Source organism: Mustela nigripes, chromosome 2 (assembly GCF_022355385.1).
Source record: "Mustela nigripes isolate SB6536 chromosome 2, MUSNIG.SB6536, whole genome shotgun sequence".
NCBI lineage: Eukaryota > Metazoa > Chordata > Mammalia > Carnivora > Mustelidae > Mustela > Mustela nigripes.
In genome coordinates this window covers 20,524,434-20,541,144 of record NC_081558.1, presented here as the reverse complement: position 1 = coordinate 20,541,144, position 16,711 = coordinate 20,524,434, and the positions used below count along the sequence as shown (strand labels likewise).

Sequence of the window (16,711 nt, the reverse complement as noted above, 5' to 3'; positions counted from 1 at the left end):
GGGTGGCTCAGTGGGTTAAGCCTCTGCCTTTGGCTCAGGTCATGATCTCGGGGTCCTGGGATTGAGCCCCGTGTCAAGGTCTCTGCTCAGTGGGGAGCCTGCTCCCCCCGTCCCGCCTACTTGTGATCGCTCTCTTTCTCTGTCAAATAAATAAATAAAATCTTAAAGAAACAAATGAACAATAACACTGAAATACTATGGTTCCCTCAATTTTAAGGCATGTGTCACACTGAATTACAACCACCACTCATTCCTGTTCTATTTGCTCATTTTCAGTGGGCATCTCCTATTGGCAAGGTAGGTAGTTCTAGCTTCTGCCTGGCCTTCAAGGCCCTACTCAAGTCTGCTCCCCATGACTGTGAAGAATCTCATCTCCAACTAGTCCAGAACCCACTTCCAGTTTTAGCCATATACACCTGCCTGCAGCCACTCTCTGGGCTCCTTGTCATTGCCTCTCTGCCTGTGCTCTGGCCACTGGACCTTCCTGTCCAGGGATGCACAGGCCTCCTTATTGGATCGGGGTGAGGAGTCCTTTCTTTGTGGTGACAAGACCCTGAAGCACTAGAGGCCTCCCTCTGAAACTTAGGAAACCAGGAGAAATCTTCTTCTTTCTGACTATATCCTTTCAGATGCTACTCCTGAGGCCACCAGAGAGTAGCACCCGTTCTCTGTCCAGATCCCTGACCTGGCCTCTTAGTCATGGCCCAGTCCTCAAGGAGTTAGTAAAAGCCTCTACAGTACATGAAATTTATCAAAGTCTATGACTTCACCCCTTTCTCAGAGGGCTGCTGGAATCATGGGTGGAAGCAGACACTGAGAATGGCAGGTTCAGCCCAGTCATTTCAGATTTTAATTCCTGCCAACCTGTGTGGTCAGGAAAGGTGGCATCTATAGCAAACGATCTCTTACATCTTGAGACGAGGAGGGAAGATTCTGAGTTTCTACAGATCCAGCTAATTCTAGTCATGTTTATGGATAAGAATAGCTTGAATTTCCTGGTGTGCCACACAGATTCAAGTCCTGAGCTCGAGAGGTAGGGTGTGGTGGCTGGTCACCACCGTGAGGAAGGTGGCTATCTGGGGGGAACTATGGCACATGATGATCAGAAAGGAGCCCCGTGCACGCATACGCTCTCCTGACCCAGCATCGTGCTCAGTAACTGGTGTGACAGGCAGGTTGACGTGCTGTTCAGTTTGTTCCATTAGAAAAGGACTTTGGGGGTCCAGGTGGCTCAATTAAGCATCTAACCCTTGATTTTGGCTCAGGTAATGATCTCAGAGTCGTGAGATTGAGCCCTGTGTTGGGCTCTGTGCTCCGTGGGGAGTCTGCTTAAGATTCTCTTTCTCTCTCCTCCTCTGCCCATCTCCCACAAAAGAAAAAAAAAAAAAAAGAAAAGAAAAGCACAGGCCTTAGTTTGGATTAAATTGTACACACAGTGAAAGCACCCGCATCTGGCTGGTCAGGAAGCCAGGTGGCCACTCTCCGCACTCGGCATGCTCTCCATCGGGAGCTCGAAGTGGGGCTGCTCTGTGCAGCTGCGGGAGGGAGAGCCTAGGGTGCGAGGCAGTTCTGCCAGTGAGCTCTGGAAGGCCCAGGGTTAGGTGGCTATTTCTGTGTTGTGGCCTCACTTAGCTCTGGCTGTGGAGGTCTTCAGGAAGGCTCTGCTCATGGAGAGTGACACTGAACTCAGGATGCCTGAACCTAGCACGTCAGAATTTGGAGGTTACCTTTGAGGCCTCAGAGTTGGTGGACTGGAGGCACAGAGAGAGCGGAGCGGCCTCACACAGCAGAGGACAGGCGTGTTGGCACAGAGGAATTTCTGCCTGCTTTCTCTCTACCACATTTTACAAAGTTGCTGAGGGAAAGGAGCCAGGTGAGGGCGCAGCCCAGGCTCCACCGTTCTGCTAAGATCTGGCAAGCACCAGCTCAGAGCGTTCTCCTGCCTGCTGTGCATTCCTGTCCTGTCTGTCCTCAGGGGAAGGCACGGCTGGCCCCCTGCCACGCACCTGTGTAGTTTTCAGCCTGTAAGTGCATGTCACAGAGCTTGTGGATGTAGCGGATATACATCTCTTCTTTGTTGATCTCAGATTTGTAAAAATTCTGTAAGAGAGAAGGAAATACACATCAAGATGAGAGAGGCCTCCCCCTGTAGCAACCATACCTGAGCTCCAGGCGGCTGACCAAAGCCCTGGGTGTGCTGGGCGGGAGGAGGAGGGCAGGCCATGGAGGCCCCCAGCACCAGAAAGAGAAAGAATCAGCTAGAAGACACACCTGCTCCCCAGGTGTGGTGCAGCCAGTGGCAGACCTGGGGGAGTCCTAAGTGGTGAGTAAGGGGACGAGGGCCAAGGCAGACTGGGATGTAGGGTATGTCAGGGTTGACTGGACCTTGCCAAGAGGCCAGTGTGGAGTTCTGTCCAAAGAGAAGCTCATGTCGTTCCTTTCCCAAGTGGGAATGTGACTGAGGAGTTGCAGACCTCCAAGATACCAGTGACAGAGCTGATATCCTGACTCAAACCCTTAGGCTTACAGCCACTGTAGAAGGGCCAAGCCCATCACACTGTAGGACAGATTCCACGGGGCAGACAGGAGGAAGGGCCCATGTCCTCTCACCATCAGGTTAACAGTACAGCCGATCTTCTTATTTTCTGTTTCCTCTCCTTTCATGCAGTCCCTGGATGGGAGAACACAAATAAATGTCCCATGACATGAAGTGCTGCCTCTGAGACAATGCCTAGGACTCCAGAGTCACGGAGGCATTAGCATGACTAGACACGAAATTAGGATGCTCTCCAACAGAAAATGCTTCCACAGATGGGGCCTGTACAGGGAACTCCCCTTGAGCTTTGGACCCACTTTCAGGGCTCAGAGGTCTCTATTCAACTGAACCCATCATTCTGGTGGCAGAGTGTAGAGACCAGATAGTACATTAGGGCATAAAGCAGCACCGACCAGTATCCTCAGCACAGAAGAGGGTATCGGTAAAGTAGAATGTTAAATCCCCAAGTCCTCAGAAGGAGAGGCACAGAGCTTTCCTGACAGGGGAAGCTCCCTTTGTAGGACAGTGTTCAACAGAAGCCAAGATACTACGCTTCAAGGGCCTAGCCTCAGGACCCTGTGGCTATAGCGGCCATGGCCTGGTCATCATGTTAGCCGCCTCACTGACTTTTCTCCCTGTGCTGTCCTTCCTGTACACTAAAAAGAAACACATGTTTGAAGTTTCTTTCTGGCGTGAGGGTAGCTTCAGCCAGGGCTAGGCTGCGTTCATGCTAGACTGAGCTGGGCAGGGTTGGATGGAGAAGGGGTCAGGGCTGGCCTGTGAGACACAACGGGAACACTGGGGATGGTGCTCCTTCCCTAGGGAGAGAGGGGAGAGGGAGAGGTCAAAACCAAGCTCCTCTGGAAGGAGCAGAGGCTTGGCACAAGGAGACAGAGGAGAAGGAGAACCAGATTGGTGAATCTGGCAAGAAGCCTCCTATATGCACAGCCGGTCAGAGTCCCATCTGCCTGTTGCGCCCCGTTCTGTGGCACCCCACGCTGCTCTGGTGTGTAGATGTAGCTCCTCAGGCAGCTGGGCATAGGTGGGTTTGTGGAGCACTAAGATCGGGGGGAGAGAGCGTCTTGGCTTTGCTCCACTGACAGGCATGTGGCCTAGGGAGAAACCTCATAGCTGGGAGTCAGGAGCCCTAGTCCAAGTCCCTGAACTTCTGGGTGATCGTTGGACAAACTCAGTTATCCCCACCTTCCCTGCTGCAATCCAGCTCCCAGAGGGATGACTTCTTTGAAAGAAAAGAATACTGAACGATCTACACAGCAATCATGGTATTCCACAAAGTCAAATGTCCTTCCTTCTGTGGAGGGCTACTATCAGAGCAGGCAACAATGTGGGATTTGAGACCAAGGTCCTCCTTTCTGGGTTCCCTCTCAGGCATGGGCATTTGGTTCATCTGTAGCTGGACATGGGGTTCCTGCACAGGCCACTGCAGAGCCTGTCTTTTGGAGCTACCAGGGAAAGGAAACTACTGTGACTTTTCAAGAGGAGGGCCAGATGGCCAACTTGTTACAAGCAACACTCAAAGTGGCAGGAGGCATCTGTCTCTCCAATAAGTTGGTCCCAGAGAGGGCAGTGACATCTCAACTAGCTACTTTGGCATTAAATGGATGTTTTTTTTTTCTAGAAAGCATCTGAATCACTTACCAGGTATCACCTTCTGTTTGGTCATAACTAGAACCTTACCATCAAGTCAATTAAACAAAAAAGCACTGGCCTCAACCCTTTGGTAGCAGGGGGCATTCCCCATCCACCTTTGTGCACTATGACTGCCTCTCCCATGCACTGCTAACAACTGACTCTTCTCTTCTGTGTGGTTTTGTATCACTTCCGTGTGGCTACTCCACAGAGAGGACATGTTTTAAAGCCTCTGACTTGGGTGTGTTTGTTGCTCTCCTGCATTTTCTCTGGAGAAGGAATAGGGAAGACTCTCCTAAACAGGCTTCTGAAACACGTGGGTGGGAACATGGTGCTTGTGCTGAGCAAGACCAGGGCCCAGGCAGCCCCTGGGCGGGGCGGGACTGGAAGGCTCCATAACTTCCCATTTCTCTTCTAGATAGAGCGCTCCAATTAAATCCACAAGGCTTGGCAACTCTAGCTCTGTCCCTGCATGTTCCAGAGCACTAAGAACCACTCCCCCCACCTGCAACCCCAGGGGCTCTGCTTCCTTGCCTGGGAAATACCAAAGCCACCAGTGAGCACCTCTGTATCTGACACAGAGTACTGTTCTCACAGAAGATGGAGACATTAGCGCAAACATGGAAGAGGTGCCCAGAGGAGGTTCATGCTAAAACGGAGTCTCACACTCTAGGGTGAGTCATTCTGGAGTATAAACTATTAATTAATTGTGTAATCAATGTATACATATTTAACGGTCAACAACTATTTTCTTAGTAGGTCCTTGATGAACTGAACTGCACTGGGGTTGAAGAGACTTTCTTGTTTCCTTCATGGTCTTCTAGTCAATCAGTATGTACTGCACACCTGCCTGAGGACCATCAAAACTCCATGCAGGGAACCGGGGAGATAAGGACAAGGTCCCTGTCCTCAAGAAGTCACTCTCTTCAACTGAATGAGTCAGAAAGGTGACAAATGATCCAAAGGGCTTTGGATGCTTTGGAAGAAGTACGTGCAAAGATCCAGGTGAGCTCCTATCTGGGAAAGCCTCCTTGATGGGACTTGGTAGGAAGGGCACTCTTGGGAGAAGACAGCACGTAGAGAAGACAGAAGGGAAAGATGTGAGTGGGGACAACATGGGTGAGGGGAGAGGGCATGGCTCTTGAGTCAGGTGTGGGTTCAGATCCTACTAATGGCATTTCCTACCAATGGTGTTTCTTCACTGATGAAAACAAGGATAAATCCTTCAGGGCTGCATATGGGATTTGAGACAGTGTTTGTAAAGCACAGAGCATGTGGTATATATATATATATATTTTTTAAGATTTTATCTATTCATTTGTCAGAGAGAGAGCGAGTGAGAGCGAGCACAGGCAGACAGAGTGGAAGGCAAAGTTAGAGGGAGAAGCAGGCTCCCTGCGGAGCAAGGAGCCCGATGTGGGACTCGATCCCAGGACGCTGGGATCATGACCTGAGCCGAAGGCAGCTGCTTAACCAACTGAGCCACCCAGGCGTCCCCGCATGTGGTATATTTTTAATAGATAAGAGCCATCATAAGGATTGTGGTGTTTCCTTTTGTGTTAGCAAAGAACACCACTAGGAGGTTAGGGTATGCACATGGCTAGTGGGGACTGTCAGGGGACAGGGCTGAATAAGTGGGCAAAGGCCAGTTTATGAAGGGGCTTTGATGCCACATGAAAGAATATGAACTTTGTTTTTTAGGAACCATTCTTGAGGCAAGAAATGGAAGAGAATGAAATTGGTTTTGGCCATGAGTTTGAATTGTTTGTACAAGGTAGGTACAAAAATCAAACAGACAGCTAGAACTAGGCTAGGAAATTAATTTTGGCTCTTTCTAGTAGGCCGCGGAATAGAGCTGACCTTTAGTAAATGTTTCAGTGAGGGGGAGGTTACAGAATTTTGTCCAACCTTCCCTGTCTGATGGCAGGTACAGAAAAGGCTGGGGAGGTGGCATGAGCAAGGGGGTTCACTATTCTAAAAGAGGTCCCCAAAAGGCCACTTGTGACCTCATAAGGCACAGTTGTGCTACAGGAAAAGGAGATGCTTAAGACGTGAGCCCATTTCTCAGGAATTCCTTTTCCAAGCCCAGCTAGTGCACAGGATGGACACCTGAGTCTTCTGCAAAGCAGAAGTCTTGGCATAGCAGTACCCTCTATTCAGCAGCAGCTGGAGGTGGCCTAAACTCCCTAATTTCCTGATACATTGGTTGCAAGTACTCTCCCTTCGTGTTTGCACATCTGGTAGCACAGAGGAGACAACTATTGCTTGGCGATGGGTTTACTCTGTCATTCTTCCTCATTCCCTATCACTTTCCTCTAACCACCACATGAACTCTTCTGAGAGAATAAGCCTGTTTTGGAGTAATTCAAAAGCCATGATATGACAGAAGGCAAGACTTCATCTAAAAACAAATTTTACATGAACTCTCAGACTGAACACAGCATAAAGATCTCTGAGCTCACATCTGCTTCCTCTAATCTATTCATTACCAGGACCAAGGGACAGAAATAAGCAGACTTTAGGCAAAGAATAGAGGTATGGAAAAATAGGGTCCCCAGTCCCTGGAAAAACCAACTGGAAGTCCTACAAGGTCCCACTTCCACACTAGGTGACATCTCCCTGCCCATCTGCCATATGGCTCTTAGGAACATCTGCACAAAGGACCCTGTTTCCTGCATTGTTCTGCTGTGGCCATTTCTCTGAGCCTTGATTTTTGGATGGAAAGCCAGATGCCAGCATGTCCCTGGAATATCCCCTGGGAGCACATATTAGGGAATCCCAGGAAGCCCTGGCCCACCCTTGGGAGAAGGCTCTTTCCCTTTCTCTCCTTGGCCATCAGTAGATGCCTCATGACTGGTGATGGCACCCAAAACCCAGACCAGTCCTCCCCTTGAAGGCCACATGGTCTTAATTTTATAGTTGGGGATGCCCTTGCTGAGGAGAGCATCCTGATCAGAGAAGAGGTCAGGTAGGTTGGTGTCTGAGAAGATACCTGTAGTCAAGAAGGCGTTCCATGAGGCGGGTGACTGAGGTCACAAAGGAAATGCCGGTTTCACGCCATGTTTCCTGTTCGACCTTCTCCAGCAGGCTATTGGTAGGAGGTAGGGGAAACAAACACAATGTACAAATCATGAGCTTTTCCTGGGTACCAGAGTGAGGTCCCAGAGCCCGTGGGGCCTGCGATGGATCTGGAGACGGCAGACTTACCACACTGCAGTCTTACCTGGGGTAGGGCCCAAACAGCTGGGTTCTACTCCATGCAGCAGAAAGCAAAGACAAGGTGATTACTGAACTGGCAGGAACAGATGAGCATATTTTCCATTTTCCTGTCTAAGTTCCTAAGGGTGCCAATGAACTGAGGAAGGGGTTTTGAAGCCCCAGACCTTTAGGTGTATGCTGTGAGGTTTGTTCTGAAACAGCAGCTGAGTGAGAGCCCCCTGAGGATGGTCTTGCAGTTGGCTGACTACTTCTATCACTGCTTGAGAGGCATCCTCAGCGAACATACAAACTAACCTTTCTATGTAAACCAAGAAAAATGTTCTGGCTAGTCTGGACAGTCCAGTATGAAGGGCAGTAAGTGAGTCCAGGAGCTAGAGCTGGTCATCTCCACTGTCAGGGGATGCTTCTGTGTGAAACGTACCAAAGCCAAGAGCTAAATGCCCAGGTCCTTTTCTCATTTGCCAGTCCCTGCTGGTACTTCAGGGCAGCCTCTGGCTTCTCTGCCTTCTCACAGATCTCTCCTAGGGGATGGTGACCTGGACACTCTGCTTGCTCCAGTAATAAGCCCAGGTCCAGGTCTCACCCCTGATTCCTTTCCACACTGTCCCTCATTCCCTGAAAGTAGTGAAAGTCAACTGGAATGGCAGGCCCAGCTAGAGGCCCAACCTGGCTGCCATTCATGCTTCCATGATGGTGACGGTCTTCCCCACACAGTGTATGGCCTGAGATGAGACTCCTGGGAAAGTGAGGGTTTCCCATGTGACCCATGTTACTAGAGAGTCAGGGCAGCACCATTGCTCTGGGCTCTGAGCTGTGTGGATGAAGCCACTGTGTCAGGATTTCCCACACTATTCTATAGAGCTCTGCTGTCCTGGAGGGCTGAGAAAGGTATTCTGTGAGCAAACAAGCCCGTGAAATGCCGGTCACACTCCTGTTGGAGAGATTTCACAACTTTCTTTGTATGGTAGGCTTTGAGAAGTCCTGCAGTACAGAAGCCTGTTCAATTTTAATTGAATCTTTTCTGAACTGATTAGCTCATGATCCACTTATTTTCTTCCCCAGCATCTTCCCCAAAACACAAATTGGGAAATGCTGTTTCATGGTCTTCTGCAGCTTTCTGCCCTCAGACATGATTTAGAAGAGTTTATGAAACCCTATTTGGTCAAGTAATTAGTAACTGCAAGTTATTTGTGTGCTTTTTCCTTTGCAGTAAAATCATCTGTTAGTGACTTTGGAAGAGATTTCTCTGTATTATTTCCATAATTAGAAACATCTTCAGCTAAAAGCACCATACTAAAGTATGGATTCATTTTCACAGATAATAATTATTTACCTTCCAAATAAATTTGTATTTTATCATATGACTCATCAAGGAACAAAGTGGGCAGGATTTATAGTCCAAAGATCACCACCTCTTGAAACTGGAAGATCTGGGTCTTTCCCCCACAGACCTGCTTCTCACTGATTGTTCCACTGAGGGCAGGCTAACACTTCCCTGAGCTCAGTTTTATCACCTCTATTCATCAAGATAACTTCAGCCCTACCCACTTCATAGGTGTGTATACAGTATACATTTTGTATACTGTAAAGTTCTAAGTAAATGTACAGTATTATTATTGGAAAAGTATGTTACAGGCTTATCTTCAAAATGGCACTGAAACAAAAAAAAAGTATTAAAGCTGGAAATAATGAGTAAGATGGGAAGGGACTCTCTACCTGTAAGAGTCTTAAGATTTTGTTTTTTAGGAAGGTAAAGTGTCCACCATCACTATTTATCTAGGAGGACCATGGCATCCTCGAGTCCCTCTTTGGATTTAGCCCTGTGACAAGTCCTGTAAGGTCTCTTGGCCTCCATCAGTTCAAGACAGAAGCTATGAATGGTGGACCTGGGAGAACCCCCGACGTCATTCAGCACAACCGCCTGGTTTTACAAACAGGGAAACTGGCCTGGAGAGTGGGTACAGCTTGCTAAAGTCACAATACCCACAGTAGTGTTTTTCCCAAGCTGACTGAACCACCTTACAAACCAGGGATTAACTTTTTTCCTCTTAGAAATGCCAGCACTGAGCCCTCACTGAGTCCCCATGGGTTGTTTGCTCAGGATACAGTGCATGCTACGAAGACACATGATTTCCCTTTTCCTATCAGCAAATCTAAGAGCTCAGAGTTATCACCTGTCTCTACCTTTTTAGTCAACTATGGCAATCCCTGAGCAAACTTACTGCCATAAGGCCATCTTCTTGTTGACTAGGAATGATCCAGGTCTCTCCTGATACCTACCCTCCAGATACTGCCTGCCCACCAGCGTGGGTTGCACCCCTACCCTTCATCAGCCCACTTCACCCCCTCCCCCAGCGTGGGGTGCCAGGGGCTGAAACAGCTTACAGCAGGCCGAAGAGCTCCCTGTAGCTCTCGTCGCCTTTCCCTTCTGACACCATGCTGTCCAGCTTGTCAATCAGCTCGGCCTCCACCTAGAGGGAAGCAGAGACTTCGTAAACCTGAGCTGACCTCAGAGGAAGGATGGGAAATTCAGCTCCTGCCATATGTGAGGATGAAGCGGAACTGTTTCCTGATTTTTTTCCTTGTAACAAATAAATCCTAGGGAAGGCAGGATCTCATCTATGGCACCAAGAAGCCACCCTGACTCCCCTGATTAGGAAGGCCTCTCACTCCAGTGGCTTAAATAAAATTTGGAACTTATATACCTTAGATACTCTTTTCCCAGTCTAGGGACAAAAAGCAAGGATTCCCTGGAAAGAAGAGTATTTTGAATCCAGAAGGGGCCTTTGCCAATTTTTTTTCCTTTTTTTCTTAAAAAAAGCTCATTCAAAAGAAATTGTATGAGTAAATTACATTTGGTTAGAACTTTACTCTTCTAGTCAGCCAGTCACAAAGGAAGCCTGCTCCTGGGCTAGTCCTCGCTGTAATGGCTGACATGATTCTGAGTTGAGTAGGAGTCTTTCCTTCAGATTCTCCTTCAGGGTAAAATGCTCCACTGTCATCCTCATAGGACCTAAAGCCCTTGGGGCTGCTGCCTCTGCCACTGCCTCATCACTGGGGCCCTTGCATTTGTTATTGGATTCCTAAGAATCCAACAAGATGGTACTTGTTCCCACCCATCTGATCTGTAAGGAACTCAGCAGGGCTCAGCCACTTTTCTAATAAGCTTCCCTGGATTTACTCTGAGGTGAGACATTAGTTGTAAGTGATGTGAGATAAATATCTTTTAAACCCCTAATTAGTCTATAAAAAATGTGGTATTTGGTATTTATACAGATACGTCACGTAAACAAAAACAGCATGGCTGCTTTTAGTGATAAGCTGTAACAGAAGCATTTTCTCATTTTGCATAGGACCAATGAGTCCGAAGGCAATGAAATAATAAAAAAAATAATTGGATTAGGAAATTCATTGAAGGCAATTATGGCTTCTGAAATCCCTGCAGCAGAAAATGAGAACAGATGCATAAATACAGTCCTGTTTATGGTGCTCTGTTATGTGGCCGTGATGGACACTGTCATTCATCTGTGTTTGGCCTGATGAGTCAGCTGCTTGAATATGCATTTCAGAGAAAAGAGAAAATCTGAGACCAAGGGTCCTTAGGGATCCATGTCATCTGTCTTTCTCTGTGTGGAGAAGAGGATTCAGCAGGGACTTGCCTGGGGTCCTGTAAAGTCAGGAAGAGCCAAGCCCAGAGGCCAAGGTCTCTTATTCTCAGTTCAGATCTTATCTTGTCTTACTGGGGCAATCAGCTAGCCACACGCCTCCCAGTGTAATAAGAGTCTGTTTATAACAAGGGATCTCTTTTCACACATGCAGATACACGTAGATTGTATTTTTCAGAATGGGGCAAAGCTGGGGAGGGGGCCTGGATCAGCAGTGGGTACAACAGTGCGCACATGGGTGCAGCAGCTCCTTGGAGTTCTCAAAATGGGTCCCAGGGCCAGCAGTATCAGTCATCAGGGATATCACTAGAAATGCACATTCTTGGAGCACCTGGGTGGCTTAGCTGGTTATACATCCAACTCTTGATTTCAGCTCAGGTCATGATCTCAGGGTCATGAGATTGAGCCCTGCTGAGTGATGAGCCTGCTTAAGATTCTCTCCCTCCCAAAATTGGAAGGGGAGTTGAACCATGAGAGACTATGGACTCTGAAAAACAACCTGAGGGTTTTGAAGGGGCGGGGGATGGGAGGTTGGGGGAACCAGGTGGTGGGTATTAGGGAGGGCACGTATTGTATGGAGCACTGGGTGTGGTACAAAAAACAATGAATACTGTTATGCTGAAAAGAAATAATAAAAAAAAAGATTCCCTCCCTCCCTCTGTCCCTCCCCCCACTTGCGTGAGTCCATCCTCTTTCTCTCAAATAAATAAATAAATCTTAAAAAAAATAAATAGATACAAATTCTCAGGCTCTCAATGGATCAGAAACTTGGGAAGGAGAGAAGCAATCTGTTTCAGACACGCCCTCCAGGTAGCTCTGATACCTATTCAAATGTTAGAACTTCTGTGTTAGGCAAAGGAGCTGGGGATGGAAGGCTCTGGGGACATGACTTCATCACTCTCTGCAGTACTGATAAAGGAAGAAGTTATTAGGAGAAACTGAGAAATCCAAAATACGGGAATGCTGAAGATCCATGTATGCAAAACCAATGTCTTTAAGTCAAATGAAATGCTAAGTTCTGCAAATATATCGTATCACAATTGGTAATACTGACAATTTCAGGTTTGCACAGTTACTTTTATCCTATGGAACCAATATTCCTAAAGTGACAAGTGACACCTTGTTACTCATTCATTCAACAAACATCTGTCCTCTGACAACCAGCTGCCTCCTTCAGAACGAGATATTTCCCTCTCAGGTTACGTTTTCTTGCTTACAAAGCAGTAAGAGAGGTTAACAGTCCTCTTTGGTATCCCTGTGTGCTAGCTCTTGGGAGCACTCCATGAATGTTAGTTTTGATTTTCATCTCCACGAATCTAGCTTGTCTCAGGTACGACGATGGGTTCTAAGGAGTAAAAGCACAAGAAACTGTCCTGGCCCCAAGAGCTAGCTCATCATCTCAAAGAGGAGGCGGGGACAACAGCTGACTCATCTCAGCACACTCAGTGCTTGGGACAGCGCACACAGAGAGGGTGGCCTGAAGTCTAACACATCAGTGGACAGCAGCATTTTGAGAGAAGAGGTGTTGTAAAAACTTAACGAAAGCTTTTGCTCTTTGATCCAGCAATTTTAGGTGAAAAGTTCACCTAAGCAAATAATTAGGAATGGATATATTTCTTGCAATATTAGCAACAAATATCTGGAATGAACCTAAGTTTCTAAAACTAGGAGCCTGACTAAAACCACAGCAGTCTAAGCCATGAATGAAGAGTCTGTGACCTCCGAACTGACAGTGTGGTACTGCGGAGCATGAACTGCTTGCAGGAAGAGACAGGGGTGACAAGATGCTACTAAAAATGAAAATTCAAAATCAATACACACAATGGTCCTCGAAACCGCAATATACACAATGACTCCATTTTTTGTGTGTGTAACAGTATTCATTGTTTTTGCACTGCACCCAGTGCTCCATGCAATCCGTGCCCTCTCTAATACCCACCACCTGGTTCCCCCAACCTCCCACCCCACCGCCCCTTCAAAACCCTCTTTTAACTTAAAAACTTTGATGTATGGAAAAAAAAAGACTAAAAATGACATACGTTGCCCCCCACCCAAGTTACTAGTTAGGTAGGTTATGGATTAGATTTTTTTATTATAGCTTATTACAATTTTAATTTTTCTACATTAAATAACTACTACTTTTATAATTAGAAGAAATAATTTTAGTAGGTAGGAAGTAGGGGAGTAGTTAACAGGGCCAAAGCTGTGGAAAGCACAATTGGAATCAAGACAAAAAGTCATTAAATTTTGGTGATTAGAGGGTGATGGATGATTTTGAAGAAAGCAGCTTCAACAGAAGTGGATACATACGGATAGGAGGGTGTGAAGTGGAAAGGGGGGGTGCAAAGAGTAGATTTCTTTTTAAAAATATCTGATGGAGGCATTTTTCAAAATTCTGGAACAAACAATCCTAAAATCTGTAAGGAACCAGAAAAGACCCTGAATTGCCAAGGAAATGTTGAAAAAGAAAAACAAAGCGGGGAGCATCATGTTGCCTGATTTCAAGCTATATTACAAAGCTGTGATCACCAAGACAGCATAGTACAAAAACAGATACACAGACCAATGGAACAGGGTAGAGAGCCCAGACATGGACTCTCAACTCTAAGGTCATATAATCTTCAAGAAAGCAGGAAAAAATATGCAATGGAAAATATCCAATGGAAATGGAAATAAATGGTGCTGGGGAAATTGGACAGCTATATACAGAAGAGTGAAACTCGACCATTCTCTTACACCATACACAAAGATAAACTCAAAATGGATGAATGACCTCAACATGAAACAAAAATCCATCAAAATCCTGGAGGAGAACATAAGCCAGATCAACTTCTCTCAAAATACGCCTCCAAAGACAAAGGACACAAAAGTACAAATGAACTTGTGGGACTCCCATCAAGATAAAAAGCTTCTGCGCAGCAAAGGAAACAGTCATCAAACAAAGAGGCAACCCATGGAATGGGAGAAGATATTCACAAGTGACACTACAGACAAAGGGCTGATATCCAAGATCTATAAAGAACTCCTCAAACTCAACACCCAAAAAACAGATTATCACATCAAAAAATGGGCAGAAGACATGAACAGACACTTCTCTAAAGAAGACATACAAATTGCTAACAGACATATGAAAAAATGTTCATCACCATTAGCCATCAGGGAAATTCAAATCAAAACCACATCGAGATACCACCTTATACCATTTAGAATGGCAAAAATTAACAAGGCAAGAAACAACAAATGTTGCAGAAGTTGTGGAGAAAGGGGAGCCCTCTTACACTGTTAATGTGAATGCAAGTTGGTGCAGCCACTTTGGAAAACAGTGTGGGGATTTCTCAAAAAATTAAAAATAGAGCTGCCCTATGAGTGGGCAATTGCACTACTAGGAATTTACCCCAAAGATACAGATGTAGTGAAAAGAAGGGCCATGTGCATCCCAATGTTCATAGCAAGAATGTTCACAATATCCAAACTGTGGAAGGAGCCAAGATGTCCTTCAACAGACAAATGGATAAAGAAGATGGGGTCCGTATATACAATGGAATATTACCCAGCCATCAGAAAGAAAGAGAATGAATACCCAACTTTTGTATCAACATGGATGGGGCTAGAAGAGATTAAGTCAATTACCATGTGGTTTCACTTATTTGTGGAACATAAAGAATAGGAGAAGGAAGGGAAAAGTGAAGGGCGGGAAATCAGAGGGGAAACGGATCATGAGAGATTGTGGATTCCAAGAAAGAAGCTGATGGTTTTAGAGGGGGGTGGGAGGATGGGTTGGCCCAGTGATGGATATTAAGGAGGACATGTATTACATGGAGCACTGGGTGTTATACATAAACAATGAATCTTGGAACTCTACATCAAAACTAATGACACACTGTATGGTGACTAATATAACATCATCATCATCATTAATAAATAAATAAAACAAAGAATACCTGATAGGGAGGTAGCAGCAAGATTTTTCTAAATCAGGGATAACAAGGTTTACATGGCTTGCTAGATAACAATTATTCACAATAGTCTTTTGGGGGGAAGGGGGATGGGAAGAGGGAGAGGAAGAGAGAGAACCCCCCCTTTTTAAAAGGTTTTATTTATTTTTTTGAGGTGGTGGACAGCACTAGTAGGAGAAGGGGCAAACAGAGAGGGAGAAGCAGACCCTCTGCTGAGCAGGGAGCCTCATGTGGAGCTTGATCCCAGGAACCTGAGATCATGACCTGAGCTGAAGGCAGACACTTAACTGACTGAGCCACCCAGGTGCCCCTGGAGAGAGAATCTTAAACAGGTTCCATGCCTAGCACATAGCCTGACATGGGGCTCAATCTCACAATCCTGAGATCATGACCTGAGCTGAAATCAAGAGTCAGACTCTTAACCAATTGAACCACTCAGGTGCCCCATGGCAGTCTTAATGGGGGAAAGAACAGAACTTAACAGCTGAGTCTTAAAGTGTGAGACAAATGAGTTCCTAGTTAGTCTTCCACAAAGGTAACCTTCTTTATTCAATAGTAGCAATGGGGGGATGCAGCCTAGCCCCTCTTTTAACAGACTCAGATGATCCATGGTACAGTTCTGCAATGTCATCCATTTCTTGGTAAAAGGTCCTCTCATCAGGCATTGGTGAATTTTGTACAATTAAAAGGCTGTGATGACACAAAAAAGCAGCAGACCTTTTCTGTTTGAAGTTATTATTTCCCAAAGAAATAAAGGCATTAGGACTGCACACTCCAAAATGGATTATTATCTTAAAAACTCTGTTTACCCATGATAAAGAGCATCTATGAAAAACTTAGAGCTAGCTTCATACTTAACTGTGCAAACCAAATGCTCTCTCTGAAGATTAAGAGGAAAGCAAGGAGGTGCACTTTCATCACTCTTATTAACACCAGACGAGAGGTCCTAGACAGTGCAATGAGGTAAGAAAAAAAAAAAACAACAACACAAGGAATGTCTGGGTGGCTCATTCAATTAAGTGTCTGACTCTTGATTTTGGCTCAGGTGATGATCTCAGAATTGTGAGATCAAGCCTTGTTTTGGACTCTGCACTGGGTGTGGAGCCTGCTTAAGATTTTCTATCCCTCTTCCTCTGCCCCCCACCCCAATTCACCTGCGCACACACTCTCTCTCTAAAAAAAAAAAAAAAAAGGAAAGGAAAGGAAAAGAAGGGACATACATACAGATATACAGATCAGAAAGGAATAAAACTGTCTCTGTTTGAAGGTGATAGGATTATCTAAATAGAAAATTCCAAGGAATCTCCAAAAACCTTCTGGAAGTAATAGTGTAGCAAGGGTGCAGAAAATAATATTACTATACAAAACAATTATATTTCTATGTTCTAGCAACAATTGAAAAGTAAAATTTAAAAGTCAGAGTAATTTATTATAGCACCAAAAAAATAGGAAATGCATATAACTTAACAAAATGTACAAGCTCTGCATACAGAAACTATAAAACATTAATGAAAGAAGTAAAACAATACCTAAAAAAACGGAGAGACACATTGCCTTCATGGACTAGAAGTATTAAGTATTACTAAGATATCAATTCTTTCCAATGTGAGCTACAGAATACAATGCAATCTCAACCAAAATCTCTGCAGGAATTTTTGCAGATATTGACATGCTAATTCTGAGAC

At 45.6% G+C, this 16,711-nt stretch overlaps 1 protein-coding gene across 5 annotated transcripts in view; it reads right to left on the bottom strand.

The window, feature by feature from the left end:
- Positions 1-16,711, bottom strand: part of LOC132011368 (dedicator of cytokinesis protein 3) — a 104,213-nt gene that overhangs the window by 31,919 nt on the left and 55,583 nt on the right. For all 5 annotated transcript variants that reach the window (XM_059389821.1, XM_059389822.1, XM_059389824.1 and 2 more), the window contains exons 20-24: positions 9,791-9,876; positions 7,410-7,436; positions 7,179-7,274; positions 2,611-2,671; positions 2,007-2,100 (exon numbers count right to left, since the gene is read on the bottom strand). In XM_059389821.1, the coding sequence (XP_059245804.1) occupies positions 2,007-2,100; positions 2,611-2,671; positions 7,179-7,274; positions 7,410-7,436; positions 9,791-9,876 (364 nt within the window). The remainder of the gene's footprint in view (positions 1-2,006; positions 2,101-2,610; positions 2,672-7,178; positions 7,275-7,409; positions 7,437-9,790; positions 9,877-16,711) is intronic.